The sequence below is a fragment of the Plodia interpunctella genome, chromosome 25 (genome assembly GCF_027563975.2).
Source record: "Plodia interpunctella isolate USDA-ARS_2022_Savannah chromosome 25, ilPloInte3.2, whole genome shotgun sequence".
Classification (NCBI taxonomy): domain Eukaryota; kingdom Metazoa; phylum Arthropoda; class Insecta; order Lepidoptera; family Pyralidae; genus Plodia; species Plodia interpunctella.
Window position 1 is genome coordinate 4,385,594 of NC_071318.1, and position 19,604 is coordinate 4,405,197.

At 34.4% G+C, this 19,604-nt stretch overlaps 1 protein-coding gene across 1 annotated transcript; it reads right to left on the minus strand.

The window, feature by feature from the left end:
• Nucleotides 1–998: 998 nt before the first annotated feature.
• On the minus strand, nt 999–7,567 carry LOC128680824 (uncharacterized protein). The gene is made up of 4 exons (XM_053764260.2): nt 5,933–7,567; nt 4,845–5,009; nt 4,212–4,391; nt 999–3,719 (listed from the first exon to the last, which is right to left on the minus strand). The coding sequence occupies exons 1-4, from the start codon at nt 7,448–7,450 to the stop codon at nt 3,624–3,626; spliced, it is 1,959 nt and encodes a 652-aa protein (XP_053620235.1). The 5' UTR covers nt 7,451–7,567; the 3' UTR covers nt 999–3,623.
• Nucleotides 7,568–19,604: the final 12,037 nt, after the last annotated feature.

The window sequence follows — 19,604 nt, forward strand, 5'->3', positions numbered from 1 at the left end:
TATGTTAGGTACACAAAAGCTTTGCCGCCTTTTTATATGTCGATTAAAACGTTTTTTTAGAATACTTTATCATTTTTTTCATTACGTAAGCATTCGTTTGTGAAAATATACAACAATGTAGCATATTCGGGTTGCGAAATATTGAGAGAAATCGTTTTCCATAAGATAAAAAAACTTCGAAAACTATGGGATACGCCTCACGCTGTAAAATTTTCAAGCCAGTAAACGGTCGAAAAAAAGCTCGGAACACTTCACACGTGAAGACTTATTAAAATATAGACTTCATACAGGTAAGATCTTCAGTCAAAATCAAGTATGTATCAGTTTATAACCACAGTTGACGAAATAATGCAGAATATAACCTTAAATAGTGTTATTATTTTCTGGATAATTCACGAAATCCTTCCTTTTTCCATTAAACTCGCACCACGATTGCGTAGAAGGTATTTTTGGTCTTAAATCTTCAACAATATTGAAAATTGGCGCTTTTTGTCTCCATTGGCAATGTTTGTGTACTTTAGTTGTACCAGTAGCGCCATCTGCGCTGAGCTTTGCGTAATATGCACTATTCTTGAATGAAGTACATAATTAATTAATTGCCTGTGTTATGATATTTGCATAGGCTGTTTAATAATTTGTAGGTAGTTCATAAATAAGAGGCCATGAGTACCCAATCTGATCAGTGGTGAGTACATAGTATAATGCCTAACCCTTATCCAGTCCAACGTCGTTTTTTGCGTTCATCGACACAGATCCGATGGCTCCGAATTTTTTTTCGGCTTTTCGCTGACAACAGCTACAAACAAAACTGAGTAGCTGTTAACTATACTACAACTCGGCAGTCTAAAATCCATATTCATTCCAATAAATCAATGAGTACATACCTACCATCAAAATAGTAAATCCTTCCTTACAGTATGTAACAACGTCCTTGATGAGTACAAACTGTGATTAATTACACAATTTGTGACAGACCTCAGAAAGATAAATAAAAGACATTTTATTTACATTATCAGTGTTTTATTTATAATTCGATACATTCACGCTATGCAAGCATCAAAACGAACATACACCTACCAGTGGCTATACTGACTATGCGTACAACCGAACTAAACGACGGTACGCAAACTGTTATACTCAATATTTAGAACAAAGAACAGGCAACTGTTATTTTTGAGGCCTACCACGAAACATACAAACTCGTAGCACGTTACTAACATCCATATGCTATCTCTTTTTCACATATCTTGTACGAACTGTGCAAAAAAAGGGGAGAACATGTGGACGCATTGATGTGTTTCATGGTAGTCCCAGTAGACACTAGTCTATGACAACAACGTGGCCGCGTGACTTGGGGGGATGGTCACGTGGTTATTGTATCTTAGTATCAGTACCTATCTAATCAGAAGTAATCATTTCTTATATCTTGCCTACAATCCTTGCGATAAAATAGTTTTATGGAGAAGCTGTAACAATAAAAAGAGACCCATTGGCTGAAATTAAGTTTTGTTTTAATAGCTATTTTGTTAATCTATATATAATAGATTTTTACACTATGTAACAATATGCAATATCATAGTAAACGAATACATATCTGCAGTATGCTCACAAGCGCCATTATTACACTTTTATCAATTTATTTTATTTACTAGCGAAAACTTGAAAAAAATAATTAATAAAATATATGTTACATTAGATATAGGATTTTATTTGCAAGTTTTGTAGTTTTCTATTGGACATAGCTGCCACAATTTACTAAACCAAATATTGCTACCAAAATCCGTGCTGTTAATTGTGAGAATACAATAATATAACACATAATATACTTTCATATAAAATCCTTGAAATAGTGTAGCATAATTTATATAGATCATTTTGGTAGATTTCGCTAAGAAATAAAAGAAAGTGACAAAAATGTGACAGTGGTGCTAGTGGGCGGGTATGCGCCATCTTAAAATAGAAGTAAATAGTCTTCGACCAATCATATAGCTCCACTTCTGTACGAACAAGCTCTGATTGGTTAATTTACGCGCAACCCTTTTCTGTCTCAAGAAGGGAAAATGAAAGCAAGCTAATATATTTAATTATAAATGGATAACTGATCTATTGTACATTTTAATAATATTATGCTTAATTTATATGAACTTTAGTACAGAAGCCACTATAAATCATTCTAAAAAATTCTTTGATATTTTAATCTCAATTCAACTATATTTTCGAATAATATAATTAAATAAATACATCGTTAATGTATGACTATTGGTGAGGCCATTTATTCTTAATTTTATTTACAGAAGTTGGCTTTAGTTAAAAAAATATTTTATTGTTGGGCTTTCAAATTTAACTGAAAATTAAATCTAAATACCGAATTACCTCCTTATAATACAAAGTTCATATAAACAAAGCATTAATTTAGTCATCGAATTACGCCACGAACACACAAATCATTATCATAAGCACCTATAATTCATACTTATAAGAAACACACAAATCACAGAATACATATTTTAGGCAAGATATTACGAAAACCTTGTATAGGTATATTTTTTATTAAAAATTGGTGCATTTTGAAGTTTGGTATAGATAAGAAAACATAAATCATTATTAACATAATTGTTACTAACATTAACTGTTAAGGCGCATGCGCATCAAATGCGTATGTCGCACGTACATAAAAAATCCCTATAATCGTGTTGCATACGCATTTGTGTGCACGGTGCCTTTAATAGAGAACACATTGTCTGTAGTTATTCGCCGCGAACTCGCGAACACAATAAATTTTTGCAAAATTGTTAATATTTCAAAAACGGCTTAACCGATTTTGTTTCCCCACGAACTTGAAAATTCTATTGACAGATCCTACATACATTTTAAATTTAATAAGTCCAACAGTTCGAAAGCTATCGCGTTACATACATAAAAAAAAATATTTTTGTATGTATGAACGATTTGTAGACCTGGCTCGCTTCGCTCGCTTGGTCGATTAGTAGGATTTTTCTGTTCTATTTTTCAGCCCCTTCCTTCCTCAACAGTTTTTATGGATACAAGCTTAACACATTCAATACATTGCGCACTTGGCACTAAGAGCCAATTACCATTGCTCTGTACATGTCTATCTAAGGATCAACGAAATATTTTAAAAATAAAAAAGAAAATGATTATTTTGTTTCATAAAAACCAACATCATCCATTTGCGGTTTCTAAGATTAATTTATTTTCGAAAAAATTTACTTCAAAGTCTTTTGCGTAAATCTTCGATATTTTATCGTCCACGATTTATTAGTTATTTTATTCATTTATTTTATTATATTAAGCTGATGCGTGTATGTCTTAAGTTTGGATATTTCATCTGTTCTTAAAACCGTTGACTGAAAGAGCAGTGACGACATTCTCATTGGATTTGTTCCAGTCTCGTATCATAAGATTGTATTTATATATTTTTTCTTCATTTTCATCTTAGCTGATGTGCGGCATAGTTTCAACGGATTATTGGAAATTCGGCAATTTCCCCAATTTTATTTACCCATTGAAAACAGACTCCCCCTATATATACAACATCACTCGAGCATGCAAGAGAATGAACAGTACTTTTTCATTTGTGTCTTACACAGGGTGATCGCGTTTCATTGTTTTAAAAGCCTGAAGTGCAGTGTGAACTCAACATTGGATTTCCAGATAAAATGGCGGACTGTTCGCAAATCCATGTTTGGATCGAGCACCTGAAAATAAAATGGACAGATAGACTAACATCTTCATACTCACAATAAAAAATATAAAAGATATGTAAAGAAAAACATTTATATTTATTTATAACAAACGAAAATTTATTTCGGTTTCGTTCGAATCAACTACTTTAGACTTTGATAAAAAGTCATATTTTATAGATATTTAAATAATCAAATAATGTTATTAGATGTTTTCAACAGTAATGAGCTCAGCCATATGATGTGCCAACCTCGTAGTTGTAATTTGTTTCTTCTGTAAATGCTAACTATGTATTATTAAATGCGAAGGTAAGTTTGTTTGTCACCTCTTCAAACTTTATTTACCCAAACAATGTTCTTGAATTGCATACATGTAGTTTGAAGTAGGGAAAAGTTCAAGTAAAGTATCTACCTTTTATTCCGGAAAAATAACTATTTCCGCGGGCGTAGTCGCGGGCAAAGGCTAGTGGTAAGAGTTGTTCCATCTATGTATATCAATCCGCTCACCTGGTCAGCACACAGCAGCTCCACGCGCTCGTCCATGGCGTCGTTCCCGCTGTCCTCCCCCCCTCCCCCTCCTCCGCGGCCGCCCCCCGCCCCGTTCACGTCCCCCGCCCCCACGATCTTCTCCACCACGTGTTCCGCCACTTTGCGGACTTGTATGAAGTCGTTCGCTACCAGCCGATCCTGTCAGATTCAACATTCTATATTCAATTTGAAATAATATAAATCGCTTCGACGACCTTCGAGGCGTAGTGGTCACCACGCCCGCACGCAGGTTCTGGGTTCGATTCTCATTGCGGGCAAATAATATACGCGTGATCACAAATATACGCCTGTGATTCTGGGTGTTCTTTGCCCGTTTCTGTGTTTATTATTAACTATTATTATTTATTTATTATATATTATATATTTATTATATTACTGTGTTTGGACCCGTGATAAAGGTTTATTGCTTAGTGTATAACGTTGAGTGTTGTCCATTTATTTATTGACACTTTATCCCCGCACACTAGTACCACTTTACATTTTTATTTATTTCATTTATTTCTTAGGAAAAAATATTTTAACAGATTATGCAAAAGTAGTAGTGCCTTGTAATAGAAAGTATTTAATAAAAAGAAATATGTCTATCAATACCTTTTTCTGTCTGTCCTGTTTACTCTGACAGCTAGCATGCGACAGCAGATAGAAGGGCAGCTTGTTCAGCTTGGGTGCGGCCATTTCCACAGCGACATCAACCACCCATGAAGGTACCGTTTCGTTTAATAAGTTTCCTTCTGTTTCACCACCAGCATCTCCTACCTGGAATATTTTATGTGTGGTTTTACTCCAACACATCTCTCTCTCTCTCTCTCTCTCTCTATCCCTGTAGTAATAATGAGATACTAAGATATATAGGCAAAGCTAAGGGTTGCAAAACTCAAAAGGTTAATTATTGTTGGGTGAAAATAATGTTAGTGAAATATTATCGCCTATGTGAAAAATCAGCGTGTATATTTTTTGATTGTTTGAAATTTTTGTCCATTAGATTCAGTACTAGCTGACTCTCTTTCATCCTTAGGTGTTCCTGGTTCCATTCACAAGTCCAAGATAAGCGTCATATATCAACCATAAAATTTTGAAGATTTGGCTAGGCTTTTACTACCTGCTTGCCTATCAGCTGTTAAAGCATGTGTTCCTTAGTCACCTTACACAGAAGAACAATTCTGAATAGTTAAATATATTTCTAATAATAAATCTATCCCTGTTATTCATAAGTATATGGTACATAAAGTTTAAGCAAACTCTAAAGTATGTACTTTTATATATTATTAGAAAGAAAAAAAAACATTGTAAGAAACAATAATGGTAAGCCGATCTGGCATGATAGGGACCAACACTGTTCAAATGAGTTTCTTTCGGCATTTCTTCTCAGCAGTGGTCGTTCCGAAATGCCAGTAGTTTCTAGCTTGTGAGAAATAACTATAAATTTAAAGATTGACGAGAAAAAGTGCCTGTGAAGGTCTAATTTTTTGAATAAATGATTTGAATTTGAATTTGTATGTTTTGTCTCTTTCTCTGAATGTCAAATATTATAAAGTGCAACAGTGACATTTAGCTTCGAGTTTGCTTAAACTTTTTTATTAATAACATTAGCTTAGTTTCAACATTTAAGTACTATCCTAATTTAATCTACATCAAGAATTTGTAAACAATTTTATGATAAGATAACAAAATAGACTAACCTGTAATCTATACAATGTCCTGCCACCAACTTCACTAAATATCAACGGAGTGTGCAATGGTACACTGAAGAAGTTATTGCCAATGACTTTCTGACCAGCATCATTCACTCTACTCGGATGATTCCAGTGATCCAACAATGCTTGTAACAAAAGTGCCCCAAAGTTCACTTTCTGATCATTCTCTGTAGTCAAACCGGCTTCTTTCGCACTTACCCATGCACTTAAACAGTCAGTTTCATCTTGTCCTAAATGTATCGTCAACATACCAGTCTTTAAATCTACGTTAAACCAATTTGGTACAAAAACCATCTTAAAACGCTTTTTAACCTCTTCTTCATAGTCAACTTCACCTAAATCTTCCATTTTACATGCTTTCAATACATCATATAATGCTACATTGTTAGCTGTATCTTTCGTCAATATGTGCCTTTTGTCATTTAATACTGTGTAGTGTTTTATCGCTGGACCTCCAGGTATATTATGTAGTGGCTGTGTTTGGTACACATTGGTTGTGTTATAACTATTTTGATTATTATACATGTCAGAGCTTAAGGAGTTCCTGGGAGGGAGCTTCCAACAACGAATATCGGATTCTGACGTTGACACCCAAACTCCTTGTTGGTCGGCCGTGAAGCATAATTTCAAAATTGGAGCAGTCTCTTCGCATACTATAACAAAGTTATCAGGGTTACGTAACTCTGTTATGATGACTAGCCTATCCCGGCCTCCGGATATGATGTGAGTAAAGTTTTCAGTCGCCAACAAGGCCCAGACAGCTTCAGAATGCACCCTAATTGTTGATACACACCTCTGTTGAGATAATGACCATAATTTTATCGTACCATCAGAACTGCCAGATACACATTGCGATCCATCGCGGCTTACAACTAAAGCTTTTACATTATCAGCATGACCCTTCAATTTCATCAATCTTGAACAGTTTCTTGGGTCCCAAACTCTTAATACTTTTTCTGTGGAGCCACTCACCAGAATAGTTCCTGGAGGGTTCATAGCAAGACTATAAATGGATTCTTTATTACCAACAAGGCTGGAAGTCGTTACTGTGTTGTTGCTGGCAGTCAAAGCTGTGAGAGTGTTGACATCCCATAAAAAGATTGCTCGGTCTAACCCAGCACTAGCAACCTGTTCTTTATCTTTAGCATACGCTAATGTCCTCACGTAGTCTTTATGCGTCCGTAAAGTCGACATACAAAAGCCTTTCGGAGCGTTCCATACTTTTACAGTAGTGTCAGATGAAGCACTAATTAGATTTTTCCCACCACAACACAACACGATATCGTTCACCCAGTCTGTGTGGTGTTCCATGCTCTGGATGTACCTGTCCTGGACATTGTTGCTAGTGTTCCAAACTCGTATGATGCCGTCTCTCCCGGCAGAATACAGTCTACCCTGAGCAGGGTCCAGTTGTAATGAACTAACGCCATTTTTATGGCGCCGTTCCTCCTCGTCCCGAATAACAAACGACACTTGAGTTTTCTTACGCATCGTCGTGCCCATTTTCCGACATTTTAAATTGTAATAAAAGGTTTATTATTTATACTAAAGTGAAAATTTTATGAAATCAACTCGCAATCGCAGTCAAAATCAGGTTTGATTTGACATTAGATTGATAATTTTGACGTAGAGTTCCGTCAAATTTCACGACGGCGCGCGACGACAAATTAACGGCGTATTTGATTGGTCGATATTCCTAAAATGACAGCTTACTTGCAATTGACCAATTGGAGTAAAATATATTTTTTTATTATGAAAAGGTTGCGTTCCTTACATTCAAAACAACGTTGGCGTGCATTCAATTATTTAATTCTGATTATACCTAAGTACAATCCAAAAATTGCAATAATATAATTTCCTCTTTCAATGGCCGTAATTAAATTCAAAAATATGTTTGACCTGGCCTGATACCGATATATTCTTCTATGTTATTGTCCTTTGCCTACTTTTGAGATCAAATCAAACAAATCAAGCTTCAACCTCGAGGACGCATAGATCTCAACAATAAAATACAGGCCAACACTTCGTTTGCTTTCGAATTCAATGGTTACAAAAGTTTGATTTATTCCTCCTGAAATTATTCTTGCTTTACCGTTTTTTTCAGGCGAACTGTCTACACAAGCAATGCCAGTTATTAAAGTTTTTTCAGGGTATAGAAAATCGATAATCTCATGCCTTTTGAAAAATATCAAACCCACTTTCTTAACCTGTTCGTATGACATACGTACCCCGAAATCGTGTCCATCATAAAAATCAATAGCATTTGTACAACAGTTAAAAAAAATAACAAACACAAACAAGCACCAACGATTTAACATTTCTAACTTAGGTTCCATTTATTAGAAAGAATATTTTGAAAACTTTATGGCTTTAATAGTAAACAACAGCTGTCAGATTGTTACTTAACTCCACAGAATGAGATTATTTGGTCAAGTCAATAAAGTTTTTGATAAAATTGACCAAAATAATTGGGTTAAGATCATAATAAGTAGGTAGATATCAACATACTTATTATTTAAGGGTGGGCCAAATCGAGTGGTATGGTAAGTAACGAACGTCTATGAATTATTATTCAACTAGAAAGGTAGGTCTAGGTACTAGACCTATTTATTTAAGTAAATAGGTATAAGCTAAGAAAAGCTTCATCATGTAGGTCTGCACAGGCTATGTGTATTAAAACCTTTAGGTTTTAAGATTGAGATAATTACTTCTTTTTTATTTCTGTACAACAAAAACAATTTTAGGTGAAATTTGCTGCCCCCTACAATCTGCCGCCCTAGGCTCCAGCCTACTCAGCCTACTGGTAAATTCGCCACTGATATATTTAGATATATATGTTGATAAGTGAGTAGGTACTTAATTATCCATTATCATATTACTTTAAGTATTGATTTGCGTACTGTTAAATCAATAGGTAGTTATTTCCAGCTAATTAAATCTATGCGGTTTTCAAAACTACATGATTAAATGTATATTTTATTACCTCACACTTTACCACAAATATTTGTACGAATTATACATTTGCACTTAATTAATAATTAATTGATAAACTGTGTTATTGTGAAATGTTGAGCAATAACTGATATGTAACAGATATTCCCGAACTAAGTTGTTTTTAGAATTCTGTAACCACAAATACACACAATCTGTGACACAAATTTCAAAGGAAACCAGCTTTTACCGGCGGCTTCGCCTGCGTGCATTTTAAACATGATTTTTGACTACATACATACCAAATGTCATCAAAATCGGTCCAGCGGTTTAGCCGTGAAAGTGACAGACAGAGAAACAGACATATAGACAGTCTTTCGTGTATGGAAAGTATGTATGGAATGGATGTGTATCCTTAAATAAAATTAGCTTTATTTTAAAACATCGAGGCTCTTAGTGTAGTGTAGACCTATTTTCAACTCGGTCAAACCTAAAAACCGCAGTTAATATAATAAGTACCTATGTCTGTGTTCAAAACCTAACCTATTAGTTATAATAAAATCATGTAGCATCTACAATAACACGAAAAACTTTTTGAAAATACCTACCTTTCTCGTCTCACTAGATAAAGGAGGGTGCTTGTATCCGCGAGATTAATCGAGTGTAAACCTGGGTCCAGTGGTTCCCCAACTTCAAACTATTAGATTAATATCTATGCCATATTGTTATAAAAAATTAAATCATAGCAAACTAGCTTCTGACCGCGTAAACGTTTACGTAACCAAATGGTGGTAACCATTAGAATTTTATTTTTTTTTGGCTAACGAGTTCAAAATATGACACACCGATAGAAATAGACAGAATTTACACAAGAAAGCGGAAAACACAAGTAGTTTAATTAAGTGAAAACAGTTAAATGATACTTCTCTTGCAAGAATATATTTAGCACCGAATAGAGTGCTGTAGTAGTAGATTTGGTAAATATTATTTGATTTATTATTTATGTGAATGCTTAATTTTTGAATAAGTAAATAATTTCATTTTGATTTTGCCATCGATACGAAAAGAAGAAGAATTAGACATTTGGCAACACCAGCGTGAAATACATGCAAACGTATTTACAATATAACAATCGAATTTGCAAGTTTTTTTAAAAACTATCTATTAATGATGTATTGGCAATATGCCATAATAATTAAAATCTGTTTTGTGGTACTTGGGCGAAAATAAGTTATCCTGTATTATGTTATTTATATGATTTATGATTCAGCGGTTTAATTCTAAAAAATCCATTTTTCAAAAAATCCAGTATCATGGATTAAAGTGGACTTAAAAAAAATCATCAATGGATCTTCAAGATGGATTTTAGTGGATGTAGGGATTTAATCTGGATATAGTTAAACAAGCGCTGGCCTAGTGTAATACCAAATACTACTCTGCAGAAAGGTTTTTCTATTCACAAGCCTTTGTGAAGGTTGCTTATTGAATTACCGAATATGAGCCGAAGAAGCACTCTAACGTAGTCGTTTCATTATATTTTCTATTTATTCCTGCATGTGAGTGTACTTTGGTTATTCGATGGCTTTCCTATGACCTATCGATTCCTGGAACTTATATTTTGGAATGGAATTAACTATTGAAAATGTAATTATATTTTAACTTGAATACATTTTAATTTGGCAAAGGCCTATATTATGTCCTGCTATTAGGCTGATGATAATATGCGCTCGGCCTGCGATTGTGAAAGAAAGAAATATCGGTTATTTGATGAAGGTTAAGTGACTATCGCTATGTTCATTCATTGGATGGGTGACCAGAATGTATTATCTCGAACTCCCCCGTACTTCGTTAAGCACGTTAAGCCGTTGATACCGGCTGTAATAAAGTCGTTAAAACCTACCAATTCGCATTGGGCCCGCGTGGTGGGTCACCAAATTGCTGATAATGACATTTTACCTTAGTCACGTACTGGATAGCACGGGGTGTCTGTCTACAGTTCACAGAAACACTCTACCCCGAAAGCACGATTCGTCTAAAAAAATGTTTTTTTTTGTTTCTCAAAATCTAGGTGAATATTAAAATAACTTAAAATCTGGTATCGGTTTTATCGCGACAGCTTGATTAGAACGCGAGATATTGACAATAATAAATTATTAGCGGAAGCACGAAATTAATGCAAAATCAAAAGCCGCGGCAAAAATACATTTAGGTATTTATAAAAAAAGCCACCAAAATGTCAATTCAGATTATAACCTGTTTTTATACGTTTTATACTTGTCACATTCACAATTCACGTTTCCGATTATCATGGGATGAAATTTTAACGCTACGCCGCGTTTATCGATAGTGTCGATACCTTTCGGCGACAGGAGGAGTCGTCACTCGAATAATCGGTAATTTATCGTCGGCACTATCACAGCCAGTGGCTCGAGTATGCGATAACGCTCATCCGCTGAAAAAATTGACAGTAAATTACTTCGCTTCATAAAACCGTAGGTTTATCGATATATGACTAAGCTAGTTACCTACGCGGGTGTAAGAATCATTCTCTCAACTGAGCATTCTTGTGTTTCTTCCCAGACGTGGAGCGTTTGGAGTTCAGTATCCACAATTGAGAATATGTAGATGTGAGAATCTAATTAATAAAAGTGTCCAGCCACCTCCATCCTACTCAAAAAATTACATAATACAAACAACACATAATACAAAATTACAAATACAAAAATTACATATGTTTTATGAGTACATACATATACGTGTTGCCATATACATACCTAGGTTTAGCGCTGCAAGACATAGATGCAGATCTCATTTGGATACAACAATGGATAGCCAGTTTAGGCTAGACCCAGATGCAGTCAGTTTTCTTTAGTGTCTTTGGTTAGAGTTAGTGTCTAGTTTATTTTCCATGTTATAGCTGATTATAAAATTGAATTCGGTCCGTAAAAGCCGTTTCCGTATCATCTCTGCAAAGGGATACTTTGGACACAAAATCTGCTATATAGCGGCACTATCGGGCCAACGGGTCGCGCGATAACCGGGTACCGGAAATAACCGGTACCATCGAAACAATACCGGATCAACTGTAGCAGACAGGGTTGTGAACAATATCTCGGTTAATTGTTATTTTAATCATACATATCAGTGAAATTTGGTTGTTGAGGAAATGGAGTAAATATTTACAAAGAAGTAAATTTATGTTGAAATGAATGATATTTTTAATTATTGTGAAAACTGATAGACCTGAAGCGACTCTGTTTATACTACGTAGTAGTAGATTTTTTTTATAAATAGTGCAATAAGGAGTTCTTGACGTGTGGTCCCGCCCTAGAATAGACCACTCCAAATCCACTCGCGTATGTCGTACGACGCGACTAAGAGACACATACCTTATTACCTGATAGACAACAATAACATCCACAAAGAAGGTTGACGTCAGGCAGGTAGCCGCCTGTAAAAGCATAAAAATATAATGATATTTTTTTTTTACGCAAACCCTGGGCTTCGAGTTGTCAAAACTCCGAATGTAAGTAGGAAAAAGCTACGATGAGTGAGAGAGAGGAGTTCGTCTATCTGATTATTTTTACGGTTTACGATTAATTATTATTCCGGTTACGGTTACACAGCTCTATAACAACCCTACGTCATGATCGTAAATTATTTCGCTCCATAAAACCCACATACGACCAATTCGAATTATTATAAGCGAGTGTTTTCTGTGATTGTGATAACTAGTTCATCTATACTATTATTATAAAGAGGTAAGCGTTTGTGAGTTTGTATGTTCGAGGCGGGTAATTTCCGATACTAGCGAACCGATTTCAAAAATTATTTCACCTTTAGAAAGGTACATTATCCAAGATTGCTATAGGCCACATTATATCTCAAAATACCTACGGGAGCGAAGCCCCGGGCAACATCTTGTAGTTGATAAAAGTAATATTGATCCGATTCTCGATATCTACCTACGATTTATATTATATATTTTTAAACATTTGTTTTGCTAGTTATTTTTTTTATTCAAAACTTTTGTTGCGCAACTAGCGGTCTGCCCGCTCGTGTAAAACCATAATAAATTACCTATACATTAAAACCTTCCTCTTGAATCTTTCTATTTATTAAAACCCACATGAAAATCCGTGACGTAGTTTTGAAGATCTAAGGATACATAGACAGACAGCGGGAAACGATTTTGTTTTATACTATGTGGTAATCAATGTTGAACTCAACGTTGGTCACACATCTCTTTGGTCTATAGCCGCACTTCGGTGTATAGCCGTAACATGTATTACCATGTAAATGTATAAAAATCCGTAAAAATATTTGAAATGAACAGTACATTAACTGTACAAATAGTACTGTAAATCCTCTCGCTCCATATAACGGATGCTGTGATTCAATTAATGAACCGCATCTCCCAAAATGTATCATTGCGTTGATAAACCCATTCCATACATCGACTCGGCGTGTTGACGTTTAAACACTTCACTATATGTAGACATAAAACGTAGGTACGTAAATATATCTGTAGCTGGCCAGTTAGTCCGAGGATAAAACTAGGGAGGGACCAGAGATTATATAGTCTATGCCTGGTAGATTTATTATTATCTCCTTATAAGAGCATTTGTTTTTGTATCTGTGATTATTTTACCTACGAGTACGTACAGATAGTTCCTTATAGAATATTATTATCTATCACATCGGAAAATTTATTTTCTATGCACAAAAGATATTAGATAAATAATTTATTAGTCAGGAGTGAGATGGTGACATTAAATAAAAAAAAATCAGAATTAAAAATAAAGTAATTTTCAACCAGTGTAATTCATTTTATTGATTTTTATCCGATGTGCATATACACCAAGCTTAGCTGCGTAGATGGCACTAAATAAATAAATTAATAAATATATTAGGACAAATCACACAGATTGAGCTGGCCCCAAAGTAAGTTCGAGACTTGTGTTATGGGATACTAACTCTACGATACTATATTTTATAACAAATACATATATAGATAAACATCCAAGACCCGGGCCAATCAGAAAAAGATCATTTTCCATCATGACCCGACCGGGGATCGAACCCGGGATCACTCGGTTCAGAGGCAAGCACTTTACCACTGCGCCACCGAGGTCGTCACTACCAACACAAAACAGATTAAAGCAAGAAAAAAACAAAGATTTCAATTTTAAACGAATCACATATTTTATATTGATCTAAAATTTGATTAATATAATTAAGTTGTCATTCATGAAAAAGTTAAAGCATACCATAAGGTATGCTTGCTAAAGTATGCTAAAGTATTTTTGATCTCTTTCTGTCTTTTTCTATTTCAAATATGACAATGTAACAAAACATAATTAATCTTAAAGTATGTTTTAGCTTTTTTTATGAATAACGGGGTAAGTATATTATATCAATAGGGCTGACTTCCTTCGCATCACTAATCAGGTACCGTGATAGTTTGACCGAATAGAGAAGTCACTCTAGAAAAGAAGCGAGTCAACTAAAAACCGGAACCAACTTATGCAAGACCAAGTTCATTTCACTTCATTATCTCAAAAATTTTTTTCTTTCCTTCTTCAAGAATTTCTAGTCTCTGTTCAGTTTTTCTTAGAATCTTTCTCAGTTCCCTCAAGTTATTAAGATTTTATTAGAGCTTCGGAGAAGACTTATAATTTTTATATTTACCAGATTTATTTATACATAACTAGCGGTCCGTCCCGGGTTCGCTCGAGTATAAAATCATAATAAAAAAGTAGCCTATGTTACGACAGAAGGTTTCGTCTGCCACTGTGCCAAAGTTCACAAAACGGTCTATTCGTTTTTGAGTTTATTAAATACAATCAATAATAATACAAATCTATTCTCTTAATAATGTTAGTATGGAAATATGGATTATGATTTCTTCTTTTATATCTGCGAAAGAAAAATATTCAGATTGATTCATGGAAAGAATAATAAAATGATAGGTATAAAGAAATGATATTATAAAGTAAAATTTAAAACAGGTACTAGAGAATTTTGCAATTAAAAAAAAATGTTTCTACATTTTGAAATACCTACTGAGCGTCCATAAATCATTATACATAAATGGACGCTGAGTATTTCCAACGGATATAAAAGTAAATAATGATTAACTTGCGTGAAACAAGTTTCTTTCATCAGAGCGTTTTCCCGGTTACATTCACCGCTGTGACGCCATGCAAACAGCTTGAAAAATAAACCTTCACGTGTATATTACGTATGAGTGTAAATAGGCTATCGGCAAACAGTTTTCTTAATTACGATACCAGTTTCGTTGTACATTGCTAGTTTTATTTGCGGTAGATAAAAGCTTTCGTACAAATTACGCAATGTACATTCATTCAAGTCGTAATTTGTCGAGTTTGCCGATACTGTGTATAGTGTAGCCGGCATTAAATTTCGACGATTCAGCGGTTGTCTGCCTGCCTGACATCAACCCAATTTAGTAAAGTTATGGCTGTTTAAAAGTTCAGCAAAAATTAAATGCAATTAAAAAAACGAACCAAGGGAGTGGAAATGAACTATAATCAAATCACTATATTTTTATATCAGTTCATCACGCACTGCTTGTAAACTTAATAATTCAAACATATTACATTATAGAACTAAAAAAGAAAGAAAATTCGCTGTGATATTTTTCACTCCGCTTCTTTTTACAATGAATCAATTTGGCGCTCTATTGTTTTTTTTTAATGTTGTTTTGGTGCCCAGGCCTAGCGCCTGGCAAATAGACTTGAAATGACATTTAGTCGCCGCAAAAATAAGTAACAACTTTTTCAACCAAATGCAACAAACAAGTTATGTCGTCAAACTGTTTAAATATTATAATATGATCGTAGAATATCTCGTATCCGGCTATAATCTGTACAAATAGTAACAACAAATGTTTGCACTGCTCTTGGCGCGAAAACGAATAATTTGTGTATTCACATTTGAATATCTTCGTTCTGTTCAAACACCAACTTAATATCAAATATCTCAGTCTCAATGTATGTTCAAGTGATTCTTGACATAGAATAAGACCACTCCGTATTCTCCAATTATGTCGTACAAGGTGAGTATGGGATAAAAAGCCTTGACAGGTTATAGGCAACACTAGTTTTCTCAGAGGGTTGACATCTGTGAAAATGAGTTAAAAAAGAGTCAAGACCACTAAATCGTTTTTTACCATTTTCTGTTGGACTGGAAATATTGCTTTATGACGTTAAGTTCACCAATTATTATTTTTTAACTTGTGCAAGAAGGTTTAAAAAATAAATGAGGTTCTAAACAAGTTACCTTGAATTTTCCGGGTCAGTTCGTGGAATTGCGCCGGTGGGGGGAACGAATTAAAATAATGTCTTTTAAGGTTATATTACGGCAGCAGCAATTTTCCGCGTTTATTAGCTATAAACATACTATAGTATCTGTTTGTTTAGTTTTAGGTTCAAAAGGGTCCGACATGGTCCTGTTATTGAATATTAGTTCCATGTTGAAAAATTCTATACATGCTAGTTTTTTTTGTTCTATTCTTCTTGTTTTCGAGTTGAAATAGCAAACAACTTATATTAATTTAAACCACTACGTAGCATACAGGTCTTCTATGAAGCAGGGGGAGAGATGAGTCATGGATTGAACCGCTCCACAGTCACACAGAGCATTATTCAAGTAACTCTATTAACTCATTTCCTATTAAACTATTTGTTGGATTTCTTCGAAGCTGAATTTTCATTTCAAATGGCTTGGAAATGTTAATTTCGTCAAATTAACGTGTAAAAGAAAACTTTTTTAATGCATGCATTGGTCATATCAGGGTGGGTATCGAATAAGTTATGTAAATTTTCAAAAATATACAATAATATGATAGAATAAGGCGCTATTAGCCACGCACTAGTGCCAGTCTTCACACATTAATAGATAGTATTAAGTGTATATAATGAATACACACATATGCAATAATATTAGGTTCTTACATATGAATTTGGCGTTTGGTATAAGAGGAACAAAAAGTCGAATATTTTTTAATACAATATATTTATTTAATCAAAGTAAGAACCATTACTATCTATGCACTTTTGTCATCACATAGGTAGTTCATTGATCCCTTTACTAAAAGAACCATTCGGACGGGAATCAATAAAATCTTTGAAGGCGGTTTGGACTGCCCTATCAGAGGTGAATTTTTTCCCTTGGAAGAAGTTATCCAAATTTCGAAAAAAAAAAGGTAATCTGTTGGAGCAGAGAATCCACTTTTCATCACAGGTAATAATTTTATTTCAAACCCTTCATTATTGTGTAATGCAGCAGTGGACACGCGTTTGCTGGTTTGCTTCACTCAATTCGTGAGGTACCAACCTTTCAAGTTTCTTAATCTTCCCAATTTGCTTCAAGTGGATTAAAATAGTTTTATCACTAACACCGAAGCCTGAAGCTAACTCGGACGTGGTTTGCGATGGATCCGCTTCCACAATAGCCTTCAATTCTTCATTATCAACTAGGGTCTCCGGCCGTCCACGGGGCTTCTTCTGTATCGGGTCGAAATTTCCAGAACGAAAACGTTGGAACCAAAAACGCACTGTGTTTTCTTTTGAGACACGACATTTCCGCAGCACTGGTGCCGGTGGAACTCGTACTCGTAAATAACGCGAGTTTTCCATTTAGTAAACTGAGTGACAAATAGAAAAATCAGAAAAAAAAACAAATGAATGTCGGTTAACGAAACAAATACATGTGTAAATAGCTGTATAAATTTGAATTTGGAATTCCTAACCAAAAGGGAGAAATTTGTGATTAAAGTGACGTACAACAAAACGCCAATTTCATATGTAAGGACCTACTATGTTAAACTAAGAAGTAGTATTTCTTACATAAAACACGAATCAGAATTTAATATTCTGACCAAATTCTTTGGTCAGCAATAAATAAATGTAGTATGTAGTGGGAGTTCAATGAAATACATGATCTCTCTTTAAATACATACTCAATATATTTATAACTTTTCACATAACAAGCGATCGGCGAGAATATTCGTGTCTGACAATTTGTGAAAAAAAAAAATTTAAATTAAGAATACAACACTGAGTTTCTTTTTATCGGTGGCCAGTAAAACATTAATCTTGAACATTATCGCTATTTGCGTTGTCGAAAGTTAGATAAAATATTCCTTTGATGTCAAGTAGCTATCAATATGGAGTGAAAATGGACTGACGGATGTAGTTTAATTTTGCAGGTGGGCGGAACATTTCTCCTTTGAACCACTGTTTAAAAAGTGAGTGTAATGATTTTAAGGATAATGTTCACAGGTAGCACCAAAATATTTTTCACACCGGAGTCAGATTTTATTTACATTGCCTAAAGGCAACTCGTGTTTCTCATTTACGGCTGTGTCCAAAGCCCAGGGCCTGCGTAAAAAGTAATTCTTTAAATCTTGAAAATTCGGCTATGATTTTATATCCGGCCTGACTGACGTCAATCTTCTTTGGAAATGCTGTTGTTACTTATAAGCTGTGAAGGCTTTTAATTGTCTCGACATCGGTTTTACGCCATCACCTTGCTATGTCTGTTTGGTCTTATGTTTGTATGGTAGAGAATGTCATTGCGTTAAGTTCAGCTTTTGTACATAAATTTTGTGATTTTGTGAAATAAATTAAATAAATAAAAAAGATATGAAATGGATCAATTCTAGGGCGGAAACCATACGCCACAAGCTGTAACATGAACTGCGATGTGAATATATGTGGTCGTCCAAATCAAAAGGGGCTTACGGCACTCGGCACTTACGCCATTATTGCCGTTGTTTTGTATTGGAACAACGGCAATAAAGACCTAAGTGCCAGCCGCAATAAGGTCTCTTTTGATTTGGACGACCACATATTTCAGTAAGTATACATATTTCAACTTTTCAAAAGACTAAATACAATTTGACATTTTAACCATCTTATAAAAAAATAAATAAATAAAATATGTTTATTGGGTATCTACGAATTACAATGGTTGTGCATGTTGCTGGAGCCTCCTTTTAAGCAAAAATATGCTTGTGCCAGGAGACTCCGCTCCTTCCTTCCTATGTTATTTAATTTAATTCTAGATACAAATCACAATAATTTCATTAAATTATACACTTTCAATACGTTAACACAATAGAAAATAATTTTAAATTTAAATGACTCTTTTTTCGGACCCTGCTTCCTCGGTTGCTACTATGGGTGCAACCAAGTGTACGCTTGCTATGATAACACTATTATAATTATTAAATTAAATTGATTCTTATATATATATCAAACGCATTTTATAATTGAAGCTGAAACTTTTTAAAAGACTAATAATACCTATACACAATTATCATTTTAGCCTTTACATACATCAAACGCAATTTATGATTGAAGTCTGAAAGAAAAACTCAAGGATTTCACTTGAACAATATCTGCGAAAATGCCAAATTAACATCGTGACTTGACGAGGGTTCCCCTAGACAACACTTTTGAAGTCGCCGAAAGTGAGAATCCATAAAACAAAACTATGTGTTTAATTATATATTTTCGCAATAATCCAAATTATACCTTTAATGCAATGAAGTGATCTTAGATTCATGAGATTTTAAAAAATACTAGTCACGTTTAAAAACCATTTACATTCATATTACATCTTGCAAATCGAATTAGAGAGACTACAAAAATTTATTTGCACAGAATGCGATGCGATCCCCGAAGAAAAGTAAAGA